Source organism: Lates calcarifer, linkage group LG14 (assembly GCF_001640805.2).
Source record: "Lates calcarifer isolate ASB-BC8 linkage group LG14, TLL_Latcal_v3, whole genome shotgun sequence".
Lineage (NCBI taxonomy): Eukaryota > Metazoa > Chordata > Actinopteri > Centropomidae > Lates > Lates calcarifer.
In genome coordinates, this window is record NC_066846.1 from 224,418 (window position 1) to 247,393 (window position 22,976).

At 39.7% G+C, this 22,976-nt stretch overlaps 1 protein-coding gene across 1 annotated transcript; it reads right to left on the reverse strand.

Moving 5' to 3' along the window:
• Positions 1-184: 184 nt before the first annotated feature.
• On the reverse strand, positions 185-22,339 carry LOC108895248 (histidine N-acetyltransferase-like). Its single transcript, XM_018693936.2, is given in 7 exon segments — positions 185-826; positions 1,049-1,389; positions 1,552-1,755; positions 1,757-1,777; positions 2,334-2,559; positions 8,775-8,963; positions 22,113-22,339. Coding segments are annotated over 6 exon segments (1,080 nt in total). The 5' UTR covers positions 8,834-8,963; positions 22,113-22,339; the 3' UTR covers positions 185-597.
• Between the last annotated feature and the right edge of the window lie 637 nt (positions 22,340-22,976).

Here is a 22,976-nt window from a genome sequence, read left to right on the forward strand (position 1 = left end):
TTAGTATCCAGTCACATCAGCATTTATAACAATGATCCATCAATTAGATTTTGGGACTCCAGACTCACTTGCAGGGGCTTTCACGCAGCTCTGACTCCCATATTTTTAACTATTAAACTGGATTTTGCTGCCCTTAGGCTCCATTCAGTTCAAAATTAAATTGTAAACAATGGGTTGTAGTATGTTTCCCACTTGTCTGTTTTTGATCCATGATTTATATATGCCAGGGGCATGAAATGTTAACTAGACCTCAAAATTACAGCCTTAAAAATGGTAGTAGTAGTGTCACCACATTTCTAACACTGATTGAATTTTAGAATCATTACAAATTTAGTATTTGTAACAGACCTATGTTAGTGATTTTATGTCCACACCAAGTATTTGTTTGTGTACTTTTAAGTCAAACTCACTGAATTGTTAAAAGTTTTGTTTTGTAGAAACTCCATTTTGTTTGCATGGTTTCTGTCTTTTCAGTAAAGTGGGTTGTGTTTTTTGTTAAGTGTAATTGAGTTGTGTCCATTCGTAGTTGTCTAGACCCTAATCTTCATTCTTTTCTGGCTTCCTCATCTTCTACTCCTTTCCATCCACCTTCTTTAACTAGATGATGTCTGACTCCACCACGCACTGCTCAGTGTACTCCTTCACCAGCTCCACGCTCAAGGTGTTGCGGCAGAATTCGGCCATGGGCTTCCACAGTGGTGGGTCCAGGAACATCTGGCACATCACATGACCCTTCAGGATGGTGGTGTGGCGCTGCAGGTGGCATAAGAACTGCTGCCGAGCCAGGTCCAGGTCTTTTCCAAACATGTCAATATTCAGGTAATACCTGTTCAAAGGATAAGGTATTAGCTGACTGGGTAAAAAGAATGGCTTATTCTAAAATGAACAAGTTGTGTCCTAAAAATGTCATGAGTATCTCACAGCCATTATGTGTAGTATCTAATGACTATACTATATTGTTGTACACTTACTTATTAACAGCAGTTGTGCTTGGCTTGACTAATAATATCTGCTTGGCATTATGAATACATAAAGAAAGGACAGTTACCAGTCATCTCCAATGGGCACCCTGAAAGGGAAAGTACAGAGGCTGGCCACAGTAGGGTTGGACACATCATCCACCATCCAGTCAATGTCCTTCTTCAGTAGGATGGCCATATTACTGGGCAAAGGTTTGAATGGCTGCCAGTCTTGAATGATGGTGGAATTAGGAAGGACCCCCTGCATCAGGTCAGTGGTCAGATACAGACGGTGGATAGCTGTATGGTCAAGACGCACTGGAGGAGAGTTTGAGCTGGTGGACAAAGAGGATTGGATGTCTCCACCCAGACCAAGCTCAGATAGACGGAGCTTGAGATCTTCAGCTCTGAACCGCACCAGCAGAATACCCTGTAGAAGAAAGCCAATGTGTGAACTGACCAAGAACTACAACAGTAAATACAATGACTGAAAGCAAGCCTAACAGCATTGTGAATGAAGCATGTTGATCATTACCAATAAGCCCAGATCAAGACAAACACCAGGGCTTTATTATTATTTTGCTGCTAATACCTGTTTGGTTATGATGCGATACTTCTGAAAGTCCTTGGGTCCAAGCTGGTCATCACGGGTCAGGCGGCTCACTTTGACCTCTGGATACTTGGATTTGACCAGTTCACAGCAAAAACGTAGAAGAACTCCTGCGACACCCTTGCCCCTTTCCTGAGGGGCAACACGGAGACCTTCCACTAGCATGGTCTCACCATCGTCAATGACACACACCTGATTCCAGAGCAATCTGTCAAGCATCACAGAGGAAGAAGACAGCAAATGATGATCACATTGATCACATTGATATTGTCTGTTCCTGAAACTTAGGCATAAAAATATAACTGATTTTTTTTTTTCTTTCTGCTGTTTGGGAGATTTGGAAAACAGGGACATATCAATTTGAGCATGGAATGCAGGCCTCCTAAATCCATTCATCCTAAAATACATCCTTTGCAACTCAGGTGATTTTTCTGGTTGGCTTTGGTTTTTGAATTCTAGCACCATATGGCATTTTTAGTATTATAATGCAAAAAGATTAACTGGTAAACTAAAATGGTCTATTGCCAATGTCTATATTCCATCTACTTAATATGCCAAAAAAGAGGCATACACTTTACAAACATGTCCATATTTGGATGGAAGACACACTGCAAATCAGTGGTTATTACACACAAGTATAATAAGTTATTATTCTTGGTTCTGATTTTGTCTCTGGGATATAAGAATAAATAAAATGAGAATATAATTCCACCTTTTCTTAATTCCTAATTTTGAAATATTTTCATACTCTTCGTTGAACTTACCACTTTTCCCTGTTTGCGGGCCAATATGACTGTGCGGTTGGTCTCCTGCAACCAGCTGGTGTATCTAGTGGGCAAGTAGTCAAGGCCTCCATAGATGTCCTGGCTCATAGCCATGATCTCATCAAAGTCCTCCTCAGTGGCCACAGCAAACTGAAGACCTGCCTGGGATAGGGCCTCTGGGAGTTGGGGCATAGTCAGGCTGGTATCAATCTTCATCTCGAAACAACTGCTGAGATAAAAAGTGGAAGAAAGATTATTGTGAATTGTAGTCATCATGTGTCTCAAAGCAGGATGTCATTTTCAACCAGTCCTTCCCTAGGAGTTCTTGGTGGCAAATTGTGGTTGGTGTAGAAAAACAGAACGTACATCTTTTGATTCAAAGCAACAACAACCTTCAAAGATATGTCTGTATGTATGTTTGTATCTGATTTTGTTCATGATGTAATCACCCCAACAGAAAACAACTGTGTCCACTCCACACAAAAGGAACATCTTAATCAAATATAAGACATTCAATCATTTCTCTGCCAATTAAAGTGATAATAATGGATAGAATAATTAAATTAGCGGCTCTAAGCTCAAAGGAAAAAACATTCCAAGTGCATCGGTATTGATCAACATTACTGCACCCATTGTCAGCAACACAACATTGACAGCAACCACACACTTCTCAAAGTAGCCTACACTATCTGCTCTGTATTAGAGACTGAATTCTGTTGGATTCCACAGGGAGGAAAAAAACACTGAGTAGCCAGGACTGAGATAGGACAAAGCCTTGGTTGAGAGTTTTGGAAGAATCTGTATTCAATATTCCTTTTCAGCTTGGGGTTATACTGTGTGACTGTTTGTACAAAGTAAATTTTGAAAATAGGCCTTATTTCATGAATTACAAAAAACAGACTAGGGACATTGTATATTGAAACTTAAGCATTAACCCATCAGTAAGCTTTATGATGGCCAACATTAACTGAAAAAGAAATGTGGGAGAAAGTTACAAAAAGAGCATTGTGTGACAGGCAGGACAGAAAGTAAATCATGCTGCAAAGTGACTCTACCAAGAATGACCAAAAAACATTTAATACAGGAAGTCAAGCCTGCATCAGACTATGCATGCCACAGGGAACAAAACATCATCACCCTCTCAACTACTACAACTGCTGAATACCACACTTTGAATTAACAAACAACAAAAACAACAGTCATAAGCCCCTTTTACACAGGCAGGAGACAGAAATATTGCCTTGCCATTCTGTATAAAAGGTAGAGAGGTGTGTGTGTGGGGGGGGGCATTGTCCCACATTTAAGCTGGCAGCAGAGGATAGTCACAGAGCCAGCACCGACATTGCTGTGTTACACATCACGCCTCTGATTCTGCCATGCCGGCATGCTGTATAAGATCACACACCAGGGCAGCATTATGCTGGCTTTGCGTGATTCAGCGTAAACAAGCAAAGGTGGCATAATGATGGGTCCTCTTAACTCCAATATAGCGTGATCTCTATGTAAAAGGGGCTATAGTTCCAAAGCACTGACCAAAGGGGAACCAACAGAAACAGACAGAAAGATGGGACAAAACAGATAAATGACAAAAGACACAGGAAGTGGAAGACTGGCACCTATTTTATCCCTATGTCTTTCCCATAAATCCTGTAAATCCATACCCTCACCCCCCTAATCCCCACACTAATACTCTCTGATACCCACTCCACATTACAAACATGGGCATTTGTTCATAGCTTACCTAAAGAATTCACAGAATTAAACACACAAAACGCAATCGAGACAGCTGTGAACAAAATTGTTTCATCACAAAGTTATGCCTTTAGAGTCCTCCAGTTTGCTCACATTATTGTTGCTTCATCCAGATAAGGATAAGATACTACTTGTGTGTTAGGTACTCCAGATGGGCGAGGGTAATTGGAGTAGGCACACAAAATTCCATAAGTGTTCTGGCAGCAGTGTTGTGGGACCAAGCAAAACACAAATAATACTGATAAATACATTTAAAAATGAGCGACACAAACCATCCAAGCATACAGGTGCCATGTGTTCAGTCTCTCCACTAAAGAAAACAAAACGAGGGGCTTGCTCTCAAGAGTTCTGCATTTAATTAGACTACAATACAATGTATTAACAAATGATGCAGTATAGTGTGGGCAAATAAAATATTGGTTGCGCGAAAAGAAAATATGCAACAAAAGAATACCATGCAAAAGAGAAGTGATACAAAATGATCAGATACAACAAACATATGCAGTAGGTAGGGCTGGGTATTGAATCTCAATTGTTTTTGAATATTACTCAAACTGTGTTCATAGTTTCAAAGTTGTCAAGTACTTAAAGTTGCACCCATTGATAAAATATGTTTACAAAAACACATTCTTAATGTGTTTCTCTATTTTTTTTTGTTAGTTAGTTTGTTTTAAAAAATCTCTTTTTGCAGATTTTCACAGTTTTCTCAGTTTTGATTGTTGGGTTGCCAATGTACTGCAGTCTTTGTCTTCCACACATGGGCTACATCAGCAAATACCCAGAAACTTCTTTTCACTGGCCAACAATTTTACGTTTAGGAAGGAATCCAACCACTCAGGTGATACACTCAGGTTTTGTATTGGCACTGATGATAAACAATACTCAGCCCTAGCTATGGGTGGCATTAAAGTAGATGTTGATGCAAGTATAATAACCAGGAGAGTCCAACACAAAGCTTAGTAAGACCTGTCCTAACTACTGAAGCAATACAAACTTAAACAGCACACCACAGAAGCACAGGCCCAAAAGTCACAAGACGATGGCATCATCCAGTTATTGAACTATTACTTCCCTCTCCACAGCATGGAATTATTTGGCATCGCAGCCACCAAGTGGACAAATAGTATGTATCAATATATGAGGTAACAATACGAGGGACTCAACGAGCCAGATAACAACAGACAGGGCAGTTCCTAAGGTCTGTAAGACCAAGCACACAAATCTGAGTACTGCCTTGGCTGACAAAGTGAATTCAATACAATACATATCCAGCCATGGTCACCATAAAATTTGACCATGGTCTCTCACTCAGTCTATTCATGCCATCTATGAAGCATAAAGAACACCAAAGACCAACAGATATGAGCTATGAGACCATCAAGTGTGGCTGTTCTGCATTAGCTTCTGCCTTGCCAATTGGTCCCCCTACGCATGGACCATATTTGCTCCACTGTGGATGGATGGTTGCAAAGAGAGAGGATTAATGAGACTGAAGGGGTTGAACTAACAGATGGCCACATAGACACTGAGGGCAGCTTTATACTTAAGGGTTTCATAATCACATGGGAGCCATGAGGCAAGAAAGACATAGGAAAGAATAGGACTGTACTGAAGAGCCACTTAAACAGAAAGAACTATGTGTCATCAATATACAAGATATACCAGTCATACATTTGTATAGTGAGATGACCAAAGTGGGACTTGGCATCTGAAAATATCAAGACCCAGAAACTCCCAACAAAGAAAGAAGAAAGGACTGCACCTCATGTCCAGCACCCCAAGACTGTGAACGCCCTGAAAGAGGGCCAGAGCCTGACTGTCAAGGTCAGTGTCCTGAGCCAAATGCAAACCACCTATGGGTAGATCTATAGGATGACATCCAAGGATGAACTGATATCAGTGCAGCAGGTAGGGACTAAGGAAGAGCAAGGGAGCAATGGGTCTAGAATGTTGCACTGACAGATAGAAGAGGTGGTTGATATTTGAAAAACCTGCCAGGGATAAGGCAAGGTCACCACAGACAGGGTACAGCACCACAAAGACCCCAAGGTCCAGACTGCATAGATAATTCAGCATACAGTGGCAGGACAAAGTTGTAAAAATAGTATAGAGCAATGTCTGTACCATACAGTTGTCTCCTCCAAGTACAAATGGTAGAAAGAGTGGATAAAGCAGTTTGAGAATGTTACTGCAGGGTAGCAATAACAAGCGATATCAAGATCAAATAGAATATGAGTAGTTTGGGAAATACAAGGGGGTGAAGACAAAAACTTGTAAAAATGCAGAATGTGAGGACAACAGTGGTCCCAGTGGTGGAAGGAGCACTCAGGGCTGTTCCCAAATAAGTGCAGTGGCCCAGGCAGTTCCAGGAACCATGTGCAGAAAGACTGATCAGAAAACTTCAGAAAATCAGAGAACTGCAAGTATATTGCACAGAACCTCCACATGCCGAGACCTTTTGTCTGAGAATCCTAGCATTAGGAAGACATACATGAGCCATACATTGCTGTAGTTTTATAAAAATGAAGCAGCCTGCAATCTTTCATATCTGATTATCTGTACACAGCCCACAGCCTCGTTTCATCTTTCTTCAGAAGAAAAGAGCAATACAAAAGAAATCAATTTGTGAAAAAAAAAATATGAAAGGGACTTCTGGCCAACCCGGCTATGGTCAAAATACCATGAGAGAGCGAGAGGTGGGGTACACCCTGGACAGACTGCCGGTCTATCACAGGGCACAGAGCACAAGGCTGTTAACAGAGACAAACAGCACACTGACTTTCACACCTACAGGTGATTTAGAGTCATCAATTAACCTGCATGTCTGCATGTCCTGCATGACTGTGGGAGGAAGCCCAGAGAGAACCCCCACAGGTACAGGGAAGTCCATGCAGAAAAGCCTCTGGCAGAACCAGGATCCAAACACGGGACCTTCTAACTGTGAGAAGGTTGTGCTGCCTTCAGATATCCAAACCATGAAGGAAATCATAGTTAGATAATGACAGTCATGATGATCAATTTGTCCATTGTTAGAGCACAGCTTTTCCACAAAAAGCATACAGATACTTAGATATGCTGACCCCAAAAAAGTCACAAAATAATGAAAGGTTTTGAAAATGGCATTTATTTAAAGATCTCGCAGCCTTTACATTTCAAAGCACAGCTTTTACCTCCTATTTGTGAATACATGAGACACATCTACAGGCTATAACACTAGGCACTGCTAAATGCTACAGGAGATAGAGTGCTGCTGCACTCCAAAGCAGAACAGACTGGCCTTTAAGATGGCCTCACTGAGCAAGTTCAGCAGAATGCAAGTCAAACAACCTGTCGATGCTGAACACGTTTTTGTCATTTTTTACAGTCGTCTACAAGTGTACACTGTGACAGTGTTTGCATTGGTGGAACACAAACTCAAGGATATCATACTGATGTTCATTCCTACTTTGTTATTGTGGCTGTACTCAGTTTATTATCAGCTCTTTTTAATCACCTGTTAGTTTGTGTTTGTTTAAGGACCGTCTTTTGATGGCATTAAGAGAGGGGTTTGGAGGGGGGCAGTCATTCCCTTAGGGGAGCTGTTGGTTTGTAGAGGCTGACACAGAAATGCTAGACATGTTCCAATAATCTATTAATCAGCCATGTGAACTGTAAGGGTATTTGTAGTGAAAACACTGTCTGGTCACAGCAGACACACACGTACACATCGTGGACACTGGTATTTTTCCATCATGCTTTGATGCTTTGAGATGAGCTGTCAGGCTTGGCTGGGTAGTCTGGTCCTGCCAATGAGAGCGATGCTGTTTTGTTTTTGTGTTTCTGTCTCCCACTCTCTCTCACACACTCATTGATTTGTTCTTCCCCTATACACGCTCATGCTCTAGTTTTCTTCCTCTCTTTGGCTGGCAGTATACTCCAAACAAAATGGAGTTTGGCACATTTGTAAAGACTGTTGAGCTGGCTATCAGATACTCCACTGTGAGCAAATGCCAGTATGCTTCCTGCATATTAGGGTCTGGTCATTTAATGACATCCACGCCACATGGTGGAGCTTTGGATCAGTAGTGTGTAAAAAACACAGTAACCCAAAGGATGCATACAAAAACTCCATCAAATGGCTTTGTTGGTGATTTGACCAAGTCATGGGGGACAAGGGTGGCAGTCAACAAAGTTGTGGAAATACTTTGGCACTAAGAAAATGTAAGCATTCTGTATTTTGCTCACATGAACAACAGTTGGGATTATCATCAATTACTACACACACTGTTTTGACAGAGGTAAGAATAAGGTTGCCATAGAGCTACATACTTGGTCCCAAGTTTTAATAATACATGCATATTGTGAGAAAACCTCCAATCTCAAGGGGTAACATTATAGGAATTATACACTTTATCGCCAAAAAGATTATTTATTTAATGATTTATCATAAGAAGCAGAACTCTGCATGTGAAGAGAGGTCAATTGGTATTATAGCCACAACACAAAAGCCAAATATGACACACATTCCTCATGAACATACATTTACTCTTTGTTAACACACCAACTGTTACACTATTTATTTGGAGTATGCTACCAGCTCTTCTCTTTGTCTCCTCCCACTTCCACACAGAACAGATATAGTAAGACCATAATACTGAAAATAACAGGTCTCTTGAGCACCTGAATAATACGAAACTCAAAGGAACACACCATGTCTTCAGTAGATTTTCCTGTTGGTCAAGTGATGAGAACATGGACACCAAAATCATTCATGTCTCCTGGGTAGATCCTTGGCTCCAGTGCTTCATGCCAGTAGGCTCCATGCTGACGCAAACACATAAGCATACCACCCTGTTGCACGATAGCAGGCTCCATGTCATTTTTCCCACGCAGCCCCGCCTATACATGAAACAAACCAGTGACACAGAGGCACCAGAAAATTATTAGTTGGTAAATCTGTCAATCATCACTCTGTGCTTGTTGCCATTAAAATAAGACAACTGTACGATATACTTCGAGACTGTCACCTACACTGTTTGGTTCTGTGTGGATTACTTATGCTAATAAAGTGCATATGCAAAGAACTGCTACAAAGTTGTTTCTATGCATCATAGTCCAAACTTCAAGTGATACTTTGCGGTAAGCTTTTGACTTAAGTACGTGCCAAGTTTGAGTATTACTTTTATTACAGAAAATCACAACCACTACTAACATGTTCCGATGTGTAATCTTATATAATACATTTTGCTCATATTATTAACTGAGGTAATGGTATGGTGGCTAAATAATGCATTCTGGCCAAGCAATCTCATGAAATCAATGACCTCTAACATCAGAGGCCAACCTGTGAGATGTGATGGACTTAACATCACAAAGTTTGTGTCTAATACAAGATTCTTCTAAAATGTATTCATTGAAATAAATGATCATCAATGAACTTTCAATTTAAAAACTGCCTAAGAGCCTTAGGTGTAGTTAGAAGTTAAGAGTGTGGTCCTGTAGGTCAGTGTGAGTAAGTGACCTACAGAACCACCTCTATTATATCTTAACATGTGACTGTAAATAGAGAACACTGAATTCTAACTCCTAAAATAAACAGAGAAATTATTTAGGTGTATTTACGTTATTTAGTGTATTAGGTGACATCCAGTATGGCAATAGATTTATTGGCATTGCAAGAGTCTCTCCCTTTCCTAAAGGTGACCTGCAATTGTTAATAGAATTCTGCAAAATGGAATGAAGCTCCATGGTCTGGATTAATTACTCTACTTATTTTAGATGTTAGTTGTTTTATCTAACATTTTGGGCTATTTGTTCAGATACGTATGTTGAATGACTGATCATTAATGAATGAACTGTCATTGATTTCTTATTGAGGAGATTTCATTACAAGATGTGGATTAGCCTTAGATATTAAATAGTAAAAGTCTAAAAGTAAAAAGTAAAGTAAAATCTAAAATGCATTCAACTATTTACTTATTCCCCATAAGATCCATGCACATACATGCATTTTTCATGGCACTGAATGTTTGTGAATGCCTCATAGAGTCCATACCTGGCCCTCCAACAAAACAATGTGACATTTTTCTTTATTTCCAAACAATTAGATTATATTAATATGCAGTTAAAATAAATCCCCATTAAGTCCTAATGAAAATGACCTCAATGTGCCATCTAAAAATCAATACCTTCCATGTTGACAGAGGCATGCCAGCCAATACTGGATCTCATTCTGCAGCAGACTGTTTAATAGGTCATAGTGTAGAGAGTCCCTTCTGCTAAAACAAAGTCTAATAAAGTTATCCAATTTTAAAATTATTCCTTCATTTAAATGAACAATATACTGCATCTTTAAGTCAAATGACATTTAAATGCCACAGAAAATCTAACCAAAATAAATATGTCACACAAACATTGACTGATGACAGGAACTTTAAAACGTCTGTTTCCATTATCCACTATTGTTTTTTATGTTGTATTTTAGCTTCACTGTGACATTTGGCTTTGACTGAAGCCTAAATTGTTAAGAGATGTTAAAGGAATAACATCTAATCCCAATTTTTATGAGCTTATGCACCGCTAATAAAGGCATCACAATCACATAGACTACCAGAGACTGGTAGGCTCTGGGTCAAAGGATCCCAGCAGTTGGTCCTCTCCCTCCTCAGATGCAGCACTCACATCCCAGCAGGACCTCAAACTGTCCCACCAACATCCTAATTTATGTCTGGAACCAGCCATGGTGGGGCTTCACCTCCTGCATATATACATAGGTGAATATTTTGCTGTTTCATGTTTATTACTTACACACCCACAGTGTGTAAAGGCCTTAAGCTGTTCTTAATTTACTGTTCAATCATTGTTGAATTATAAGTTTCCACTGCCATTATCCACTTTCCCTCCAAGCACCAACATAGTGCCTTCTTATGAAATATGCTGTGGTTCGCTTATTCATAGAGATTCAGTAACATCCACTCTGCTATCATCATTAACTGTGTTTATATCTACAGGAAATCAGAGCTTGTGTTTATGAAACTGCTAAAAAGAACATTTGGGGCTTCACTTAAAGATGAGATGAATACTGAAAGTTCTATATCACATTTCTTCTGATTTATATGCTCAGATTTAAAGCCACTATGTGCTGGATTGGACTTTTTTTTTTTTTTTAACTCAAGTTGCATTTTGTAATTGTGAAATGACAAGCACTTAGTAAGGCATTACCATTTTGAGAGACAAGGCTCATTGTTGCTGATGTGACTTGGGACCAGCTGTTTTACCATGTTTAGCGATTGTTGTGTTTAGCAATGTTTAGCAATGTGGATGATTTGGGACTACTGCAGCCACGTAACAGCAAGGTATCAACACACCAATAATTTTTCCAATAGCTCCACATATTGAACTAAGGTATGTAGAATTTAAATCGACCCCCTTGAGTTTTTTGGGGAAAAGCTTCAATTATACAAAATTTTCCCTATGATGGTTGGAGTCAGAGATGGCACATGCATGTATCACAAGTTCAAGTGAGAACAAGAAAGCTTTGGTAAACAGCAAATGATACAACTGCATCAACACACTGGTGGGGTTTGATGCAGAACTTCGTGGTAGCATGAGTTGAATTCACCCACAACTCCCATATCTCAGAGAGGATCTCTCAGAGCTACCAAGCTTTCTAACTGCTTTAGCCAGCTTGTTAGCTGAAAGGACAACCAGTTCACTCAAAAGAGATATTTGTACCACTTGTCTCAATGCTAGACTTCAATAGAGTAAGTTTAATAAAAGCAACACAGCTAGAAAGCCAATGGCTACATGCATTTTGCATTTCTGTTCCCTAATAGGTCAGCACTATTATAACAGCTTAATAATGGTCAATGGTGCAAATACACGTGTGAAAGTTCACTTAAGTTACACTTATACAGATTTTTGACCTCTCAAGCAAATCCACTGATTGTGGCTAATCCACAGGAATAAAGTGATTTAACTGCAACATTTTGCCACTTCAAAGATGGTATGACCAAGCATTAATACAGTTAATTAAGAGGAACTCAAGGTGTAACATTGAACATCTCCAATGACAATGGCTTCCCAGGACCACAGCTGAGAGCCTACGTATAACCAGTGGGCTGATGAATTTATAGAGACCAAATTACAATGTACCAGCTAGTAGTTGGTAGTCTAGTTAGTGTCTAGTAGTAGTGTTGTTTTTCAGATCAGAGCAGGGCGCCAGCCAGTGGAAGCACATATGCTCAACAAATTCAGGAAGCACCCAAACAACCTGTCAGCATCAGCATCATCACTGCCTGTGCAGTACATGCAAACTGCGCAACATCCCCCCAGCAACCAGATGATACAAACAATTACAAAGATAGTTGTTCGCAATAACTGGTTGAACCAAAGAGCATATGAAAGACGCAAAAAGCATTTTGCTTTATTTTTTGTTTTTATTTTTAGAGCATGGTATTGCAAAGTTTTCATGCTCATTCACAGTTCCTCTCTCTGTATTGCATCCGTGTCACCTGGGTTCATTTTTGAAGGGAAAAGCCCAGTCTGTGCCTTTGGCTGGTGACGGACCTGCCAGGGAAAGAATGATGACAGTTAAGATGGGTGAGGGATGTTTTTCCTGAAAATTGAGAAACATGCTGCGTAACAACAATTTATTCATGTTGCTCTTACCTTGGCAGGAGCTAAAGCGTCTGTCAACTGCCATCTGACGAAGCATTAAGCCACTCACTGAAGCATTACTTTCTCCAAGCATTCACTGAACCACTTCAGCAAATGTGCTTTATGGTTTAATACTGCCACCTGTACAATGTAGCATTGGTCATGAATAATGCGTTAACTGAAGGAGTATGCATAATTTAGGGTAGGATAGTATAGGCTTACCAGTTGCTGCAGTTGCTTTCTTGTAACCTGCAATTCCATAATGAGCATTTGACACAATAATGTACTACACTTGAGTGCTCCTCTGAGCTACAAACCACAACAGTAAAGCTGCCAATAATTTTGTTTTCAATTTCATTTTTTCTGCACTTTACAATATGTTGTTATCTTTGTGATTTTCTTTTTATTAAATGTTTTTATCATAAAAAAAAATCATAAAATTGGTTTGACTTTGAGTCCTTTGTCCCTGAAAATGCCAAAAGTCAGAAACTTTCAAAATTCCACCTGTACTGAATCAATATAATGAGCAAAATTATTAACACTGAAAGGATACCGTGAATCCTCATTTTCTAAATAGCACAGATGTTATTCATGTTATTCCTCCTCCAATAATCAGGTTTAGGCTGATTTTTCAAATGAGGTGAGGTACATGTGCCTCAGTGGTCTGATTTCTGTAAAACCTGTCTCCCTTGTCTGCCAGCCAGCTCCCCTACCTTCATCAGGCCTCTTCATTTCCTCCCTCATCTTCATTCCAAATATACATTAAACCTATAATAATCTTCTCACTGTCTCAGAGTCTGCATCTGGGTCTGAATACAGACTAAGCCATTATTAAGAATGAAACAATCTGTGGATTTGTGCAGGGTTATGTGTTGTGAACTGTTTCTTGGCTAGGCTTTTATGCTAAGCTAAGCAAGTCATTTCCTGGCTCCAGTTTCATTTCATTTTCAATTAGCAAACAAATATGACTGTGGTATCACTGTAGTATCATCATAACATGTGCTGTCCCTTCACAAACAGTGAAACTCTTGTAAATGGTCCAAAATGAGGTGGTCTGGTGTTCAACCAGCCTAAAATGGCACTTCACTCCGCTGCTCATTGACCTCCACTGACAACCAGTGGTCACCTGAATCAAATTCAAGAGAGACTTCTGGGTCTGCACCATCTACTCTGTTTTGGTTTGTGCTTTCCTGATGTTGGAACCAGCTCCCGCCTACCTTCAAGAATCTGTTGAAGACTCATCTCTTCTAACTCAAATAGCTGGTGACCAAAGTTTTAACACATGTTACTCAAACAGGTGGAAACAGTGCATTTGTTAAGGACTATTTTCAACTGCAAATTAATCCACATTCAGTGCTCAGTGAGTATTTGGGGCAGCAGTGTGTGGGACTCAAAATTAACTATAGTGTGTGTGTTCATGGTAATGAGGGAACATGTCATCCACTGCAACACTGTATGTTTTGGAGTTCTAGGGCACAGAGAAGTAAGCTATATCAAACTTTGGACAAACACAACACTTATCATTGATCTAGCTCTGCACATAGGATTTACTGACAATAAAAATATTGAAAAACTACGCACCTTTGCAGGCAGTGATTGATTTGTTATAATCCTGCATTGCTTTTGTTTTTTTGTAGGTCCTCATCATGCACAAGCAGACAGTAGAAATATATTCTAAAGATCTTTTGAGCATATGTTCAAGTAGTCAGATTTCACTATCAGAGACATAAATGTACAAACCAGGTTTTCTTAAACCAGGGCTCCTTATTTGATGCGAGACAAATGCATGTAAACACAGTGAATGCCAGTGGCCCTAATGCCTCTGCTATAAAATGAATGAGGATCATAGGGAGGAGAGGATGGTTGTGGGGGATGGGTGGAGATTGTGTATGTGACACCCAAAGACAGCTGCAGGTGTAATAAAGACGTTGAAACTGAAGGGGAGAGGTAAGAGAGCAGCTGACATTACAGCTTTGCAATTTGTATTTTTTTGTCTGCTCCGTCCAATTTCAGGGAGGGACAGTAAGCAAGGCAATGCATCATTCTACACACACATACACACACAGACTTTCACTAAGCCCTATTTGACTTTGCAGTAGTTCATTACAAGTGAGGCCAGTTCTGGGACCAATAAAACTGCTCAGGCAGATAACATTCTCCTCCACATCCTCCTGGTTTCTTCCTAGCCTCCTTGTGACTTTTCACCTCTCAGTTGTTTCCCTCTATTTTAATCCTAATCTTTCTCCTCATATTCGAGCTTCCTCCTACTCTCATTCACACTACCAACTCCCCCGAGCTCCCTCCTAAACCTCCCCCTCCTCCTCTGATCTTCCCAGCCTCTCTACCATCCCCCTCCTCCTGTGCCTCTCCTCCTCTCCTAAATCTGTCCCTCCCTCTTTAGGCTCTCTTGTCCTCCCCTGGCCTCCCCTCTGTACTGCAGCACCTACACAATCATTAATCTTCAAGGCCCTTTAAGTGCTACACAATGTGTGCATGTGTCAGTGTATGGGTGTATCACAATGTTGCACTTCACACAACCTTGAAAAGTAACATGTGCTTCTAAAGGCAGATTTATACTTTATATGTTCATGTTTGTTACAGTCAGTGGGATGTCAGTTTTTGTTTCATGCTGAAATTCTGCATAATAAAAAAGATTTGTATTATTTCCCAAGTTGTTATCCAGGGGTCAATTTCATCAAATCTGCAATATGCAAACCATGATCTAAAGCATGAGATCATTTCATCTGAAGTTAATGTCAATGTTTCTCTAATGCCATACTCATGACCCATGCATGAGCATCTGAGAGTCCAGCAGGACCATTTCCAAGTGACAGTCATCTATAAAATGTGACACTGCCACCATTCCTCACAGAGTCCTCATCTTTGAAGATGAGGACTCTGTCCTTCTTCTTTCAATTGAAGAAGGATATAAATCAGATATTTGTGTAGCTTGTCAGTCATCCTGAGAGTCTTAAAGTGGTCAGAATAATTTCCTAACTTTTCAGCTCCTCAGTGATAATTCTGGGCTGTTTGAAAATCCATTGTGTCCCTGGTGCATTTCTGTAGTGAAGATGTTGAGATGTTTTTGACTTAATTTCATGTGTCAGGAGTGGACTTCCTCCAAAACATGTTATAGCAGGTTATACTGTATAATATTTCTAGTGCTGACAAACTCTAAAAGGCACACTGGGTAAACCTGACGACAGCTGCTAACTTAACACAAGTAGGCTTCAAACAATCTACAATTCAATTCTATTTTGTCACTTGTCCTGCAAATCAAGCTGAAGACGTGTGTTTTACTGCTGTCATTGTGTTTATTAGGATATAGGGTACCACTCATGCACAACTTATAACAAGGTTTATAACATATTATAAGTGGTGGGCATACACCAATCAGCCACAACATTAAACCACCTGGTCAGTTGAGGCTTTAAATAACTTTTGGGTTACCAGAGGGACCCCATCCAAGTAACTAAGTCTGCAGGTATAAATGTTAGTAAGTCATTAACGATGGGTAGTTGATCGGTGCGGATTTCTATTTCTCATCCTCCATGTGCAGAATTTTAAATTATGCATTCACTGAGCACTTAATCAGGAACACCTCTACACCTGCTTATTCGTGCAATTATCCACAATCAGCTAATTATGTGAGAGCAGTGAAATGCATAACATCATGCAGAGACAAGTCAGGAGCTTCAGTTAATGTTCACATCAAACATCAGAATGGGGAAATAATGTGATCTCAGTGACTTTGACTGAAATGGTTGTTGGTTTCAGACAGGCTGGTTTGAGTATTTCTGCTGATCCCCTGGGATTTTCACCCACAGCAGTCTCTAGAGTTTTTACTCAGAATGGAGCCAAAAATGAAAAACATCATAGGTAAGGTCTGAGGGTCAGATGAGGATGGTCAGACTGGTGCTGCAGCTGACAGAATGGCTAGAGTAACTCAGATAAGCTCTTTACAACTGTGGCTAACAGAAAATCATCCCAGAATGAACAACACCTCCAACCTTGAGGTGGGTGGACTACAACAGCAGAGGACCACATCAGGTTCCTCTCCTGTCAGCCAGGAGCAGAAATCTGAGGCTGCAGTGGGCACAGGCACCAAACTGTTGAGGACTGTTGAGGACTGGAAACACGTAGCCTGGTCTGATGGATCTGTATTTCTGCTGAGGCAGCAGATGGTAGGGTCATTTGTCATCAACTGCATGGACACAACCTGCCTTGTGTCAATAGTTCAGGAGGGTGGTAGTGGTTTAATGGTGTGGAGAGTGTATTCTTGGTACACCTGAGTACCTGGTTTGAGTGCCACTATCTACATACTGTTGCTGACCATGTACATCCCTTATGGCTACAGTTTACCCATCCCCAAAGCAAAAGTTCTCAAACTGGTTTCATGAACATGCCAATGAGTTCTGTGTGGCCTCCCAAACACCAGATCTGAATGCAATGGAAAACCTTTTCAATGTGACAGGAGATTGGCAGCATGAAAGACAAATCTGCAGAAATGTTGTGATACAGTCATGACAACATGGAGCAGAATCTCAAAGGAATGTTTCCAACATCTTGTGGAATCCATGCCATGAAGAACTGAGGTCTGTTTTAAAAGCAAAGGCAGGAACTATCCAGTATTAGAGTGGTGTTCCTAATAAAGTGCTCAGTAAGTATATATCGTATGTTTATCAGCCAACTGATCACCTTAGCTAAAAGTATGGAAGCATCAGTCATGATAACACCTCAAACTTCTAGGTATATTAAGCTTTTAATACTTTTATACTGTTGAGACACAATAAGACTTTAGGATTGTGCATGACAACACACATGACAAACTACACCAAATGTAGACAATATGTACAGAACCATGTCTTTGTCCCCTGTCTTCATAGACTTCCGCTGCTTGTTATCCTGACAGTGTTTGCATGGGGAGAGGGAGACAGAGAGACTGGACTCTCTGAGTAAATGTGTTGACAAAAGTGGAAAGAAGAGGATCTCCATGTTGTGCTTTCCTATTTTTTCTCTCCCTTCCATGATTAATACAATAATGCCTCTATGCTTTCAATTCGAAATACCAAACTGTCAAAAGACATCAGATCACATCCACACTTCTCTCACTCTGTCTTTCTACCTCTCTCTCTCACTCTCTCTCCCTCCAGCAGCTATAAGAGCAAGCATGACAACAGAAAGTATTTCATTTGTGAGTCACCATGTAAAGAAAGATGGATAAGTATGATGATGGTGATGATAGGGGATCATCATCATCACCAACACATCTGTTCCATTATTATTTAAAGCTGCACTCAATATTGTTTTATATTAACAATGGATCAAATAGCTATCTGTAATGTTAAAGAGGTAATTTATAATGACAGTCATAGAGAATCATCATCAGCGCTGCAGCTTCCTCTCAGCCATGAGGTGTGAATTTGAGCATGAATGCTTCCTCACCTCTGTATGTTGGCCCTATGACTGACTGACAACATGTCCAGGGTGTACTCAGCTCTCACCTCAGCTGGGATTCATCAGATAGAAACATCACAAGAGAGCCATGTTGCTCTGTGTCTGCTGGATGTGTTCATCCATCCATCCTTTATCTATAGTGCTCATCCTTAAGGGTCATGGGGGGCTGGAGCCTTTCCCAGCTGACACTGGATGAGAGGCTGGGGTATAACCTGAACAGGTCACCAGTCTGTCACAGGGCTGCTGGATGTGTAAATAACCATTGCAACTACAAACACTACAGCTCCCAACACACTGCTACAGCCTGCATGCAAACTAAAACTACACATTCATACATCAAGAGACTTATCATAACATCCATGCATTGAATGTCACATCATGTTATATTAATGTCACTTTCTAGTTTAATCTCAATACAAATAAGGCAAAAGTCAAAAGTCTCTTATCTGTGTTGATATACTTTTCTACAGAGATGATTATCATTGAAACAGATCCATTTTCATGACCTAGGTATTGGTACTGACATTTCTTGGCCCTGTCTCAATATGTCCTTGGCCCTGACCCACCCTGTTGATGTCCTGGAGACATCAATATAAAACTTATTTGCAACAGCAAAATACATTTGGAAGGAAATATAATTTCTACCAGGTTACATTTTCAGTTAATGTAATGAGGATATGTTGTTGATTTACATATTTTGCAGGTCACAAATATGTTGATACTGAACATAATAGTTAAATGTTCATTTCGTTTTTCACCAAAATATCTGATCTCATAGCACAATATTCACTAGTAGTAATTACAATATCATTAGACTTTTTGTGGCCATATTTAAGTGCTAACAGCACTTGGTTAAGGTTGGGGAGAGATTGTGGTCTGATTTAATACAGAAAAGTTCACAGAGACTTCAGATGTAACAACTTTATTTACATTTAGCCAAAACCATGATCTTTCCCTAAACCTTAACCAAAGTGCTTTTGTTATATACATCTGCTACTACAGACAGAACTATGAATGCAAACCCTAGATTCTAGCTGTGACAGTTGTGTGCTTTATATACCATTAATACAGTAGAGGTATTAACGCTTGCTTCATTCATTAAAAAAAATGTTGTCTCTAAACATAATCCAGTTAAGTAGTATATCATCACAACTTCTAGGAGGCAGGGATTACCCTGTCCTTCCATTTTGTGCATTCTAGTGTAAATTTCAGATTGTCCACTAAATTACATATTTCCACATGCTCAGTCACATCAAGTGAAAGAAGAATTTTTCCAGAATTCACTGCAACTGGAGATGTAGCCAATGATCGTCATGATATGTAAAAAATGTCAAATCAGACGGCAAATATTACACACATGCAGTGGATTACAGTACGTTACTGATTCTTGATGATAAGCACCTGACAGTTACTGCATTATGTCAATGGCAGATACCATGAATGCACTTGGCAAATGACTACAGGTTCTTCATAACTCCAATACCTACAACAGTAGTTTCTGTTGTTCATTACTGCAACTGGCATCCCAATTCAAACTTGCAGATTGACACCACTGGCACTTGTTGCTCCCCCAGTCAAGAGCACTTTGAGACAGTGATAGAGTTACAGGGGTAGTAACGAGATAGGGCTCACGGCTGTTAATGTCTCATATATCTACTTACATTCTTAATATAGCTATTGTAAGACTGCACAATCACCTGGGCAATCATTAGTTTCTAGGGGATTATACACTAATAAATACACATGTTTGTATATTTGTATTATATTCCATTTCTGCCAATTGATCTCTCAATAAATGTTACATACTGGTCCTTTAAAAGGGAAAACCCTAAAGACACTGTATTACTGCAAACAGATGTATGCTTTGTCCTTGCCTGCCATCAACCATTAAGTATTTCTATTATTTTGTCCAAATTGTCATAAACACAACATATGATCAAATCCAAACTACAGCCTCAATCAAAACCTTACTGTACCAAAACATGTAAAAAAAATGTATGTGTCTCTGAATAAAAATATTGAGTGGTTATGGCATTTAGTTACAAGTGTTATATTGTCTAGAGCTTGAAACAATGAATGAATTAGTAAATGAATCAGTTAATCAAGAGAAAATGAACAATCAGCCCTACTTTGACAGGGCTGGAAAATTCTGCCCCATCAGGTAACAATCCCAATCTGGGGGGTTCTGGATTGGGTTAATATAGTTTGTAAATGAGAGCCTTGAAATTATTTCACATAGTTGTAGACTATCACTATCATCTCTCAATAATGGATGTTTCTGTTATTTTGATACAAACTGACAGTGACGCAGTCAAATTATTCAATACATGGGGATTAGCTGCTTCTCTCCAGGAAAAAATAAACAATAAGGAGGATATCTGGATATCTTATTATTTTTTTTGGAATGGTTGGGCACTACCAACATTTTATAGACTGGATGATTCATCAATAAATCTGATAAAATAATAACCAGATAACATTTAGCTCACAGCCTAACTTAGGAATGTCCAATCCTGCAAAATAGGTGTTGATCCTACTCTGAGTCTCGGCTGACTGATTTAAAATATCCCAAATAACTGCAGACTGCATTGTCATTACCTGACATCAGTGATAAGGGAATCAGGGGGCTATATCAACAAAAACAAGTTGTAAGTTTTATGCTTTCAAGAGAAAAGCAATCAACTTTTGATGTTCAAGTAATTTAGCTAGCAAAATGCTAAACATTCTCCTTACAGCTTCTCTAATATGAGGATTTGCTGCTTTTCTGTATTTTATCACAGTAAACTGAATACCTCTGGGTTTAGTTTTGGAACATTCATCACACAAAGTCAAAATCATAAGTGCCAGCTTTGGGAAATGTGATGGGTATTTTCCACTATTTTAAATGTAAAGATTGGTGATTAATGCATTAATGTGAAAAATAATCATTGCATTATTAAGGCTGCAACTTTTAATTATACTGAGTATTAGTAAAAACAGAAAACAGATTTACAACTCTGGTTCTGATGGTTCACATCTTTGCTTGAAAAGTGATTTAGTAACACAGCTGCTGAGTTCATTTTCTCCATCCAAAATTAGTATGGGTTAATCTGATCAATGGTCTGATTGATCAGATTAATGAATTAATTCATCTGTTTTTGATTAATTAATTCTGTCATCCAGTCCAAATTACAGAAACACAAGACCTTATCCAATGTAAGGCACTGCAGCAGTAATAGACCCCTATCTAACACAATTACAATAAATATCAAAGATGAAATAAACAAAAATAGTAGAACCTCTAGAAAGACAATTATTTTTCACGTTTTTTGCATTGTTACAAGTATTATATTGCATGTCAGCTTTTCTATGTTTCGAGCTGAATCGGTTTGTGCGTGTACCTGATCATATTCCGTCATGTTGTATCAGGAATAGCTAAGCGAATAGGATGGATGGATCAGAGGGAAATATGACCATAATGACCTTTATGCCATGTCATGAGGTATTATATGTTTAGCAGTGAGTTCAGACGGCAACGACGGGAAAACTGCTTTTTAAAAGAACATTTCTCACGCTGTAAGAATTTTTTAAGGTTTAAGCTACATACTCAGCAGTGGTGTGTGTCGTCATTAGTGATACCACTGAGATAACTGAGCGAGGAGGATAAAACAGAGCTGAAATAATTCAACAAGGTCACTATCCTGCCATTGTGGAGAAGCCTACAACACATTTTTATAATATTGCATAACACCATCGGAGATTAAACTCAAACAATACCATAAAATCCGATACGTCACAATGAACCCAGAGGGCCTGCTAAGCTCCACTGAGAACCGCGCGCTCCGTAGCCGCTATAATGATATAGGATGGTAATTTTCCCTCAGACAACCTATAGGACCGCACCGAGCCATCCGCTATCTAACGCTCTCCAACCGTATGCTGTGCGGGTCTTACCGCGGATGATGACCGGTGGTAGTGTCCTTGGTGTCGGTGGTCGGAGGAGACAGGATGGTGAACGGTGTCACGGCTGATGTGCGAGCTGCACAGTTCCGGTGATGAATGAAAGACAGACCGGCTCTGTCGGTGATTCACTGGAGACTCAATACGAATCACAAGCCCCGCCCCTCCCAGTTCCTACGTCAAACCATCGTACTGGACTCACTGGAGCGGCTCAGCATCACTGCAGCCCTCCCCCTCCGCTATCAGTGTGTGTGTGTGTGTGTGTGTGTGTGTGTGTGTGTGTGTGTGTGTGGGCCTGTATTGCTATACTTCATGGGGTCCAAAATGCTGGACAATAAACAGTTTAAAGTGGTTTGAGGGTTAATGCTTGGTTTTAGGGTTATATAATAGAATTAGCTTTGGGTTAGGGTTAGGCATTCAGCTGTGATGGAATATTGTTTGATGATGCTACAAACCTTAACAAGAGCATTTTAATTCAATATAAGTATTTGCTAGGAGCCTACTCATTAGTTATGTTTAGGTTTCAGTCATACTCTTGCGTCTAAGTTTTTGATTATACTTCTTCTCTCTGAAACAGTTTCAAAAGTATAATACCATCTACTTTTGTTGATTCATTCTTTCTTTTGTGTTGCTTACCCTTTACCCCTGCATATATCCATTAAGCTTTATTACTGTATGTCTACTGCCATAATGTTTTGACTGGTGTCATTCCTTCATGCATTTGGATATGTCTGAGAGACATGCTGGGATATATGCAGAGACTGTTGGGGTTAGTTGGGTGTTTGTCTGTTTGGCAGTAACATGAGAAGCATTGCAAGTGGATAATTGGACTCAGGGAGGGGGTGTATTTTTGTATAT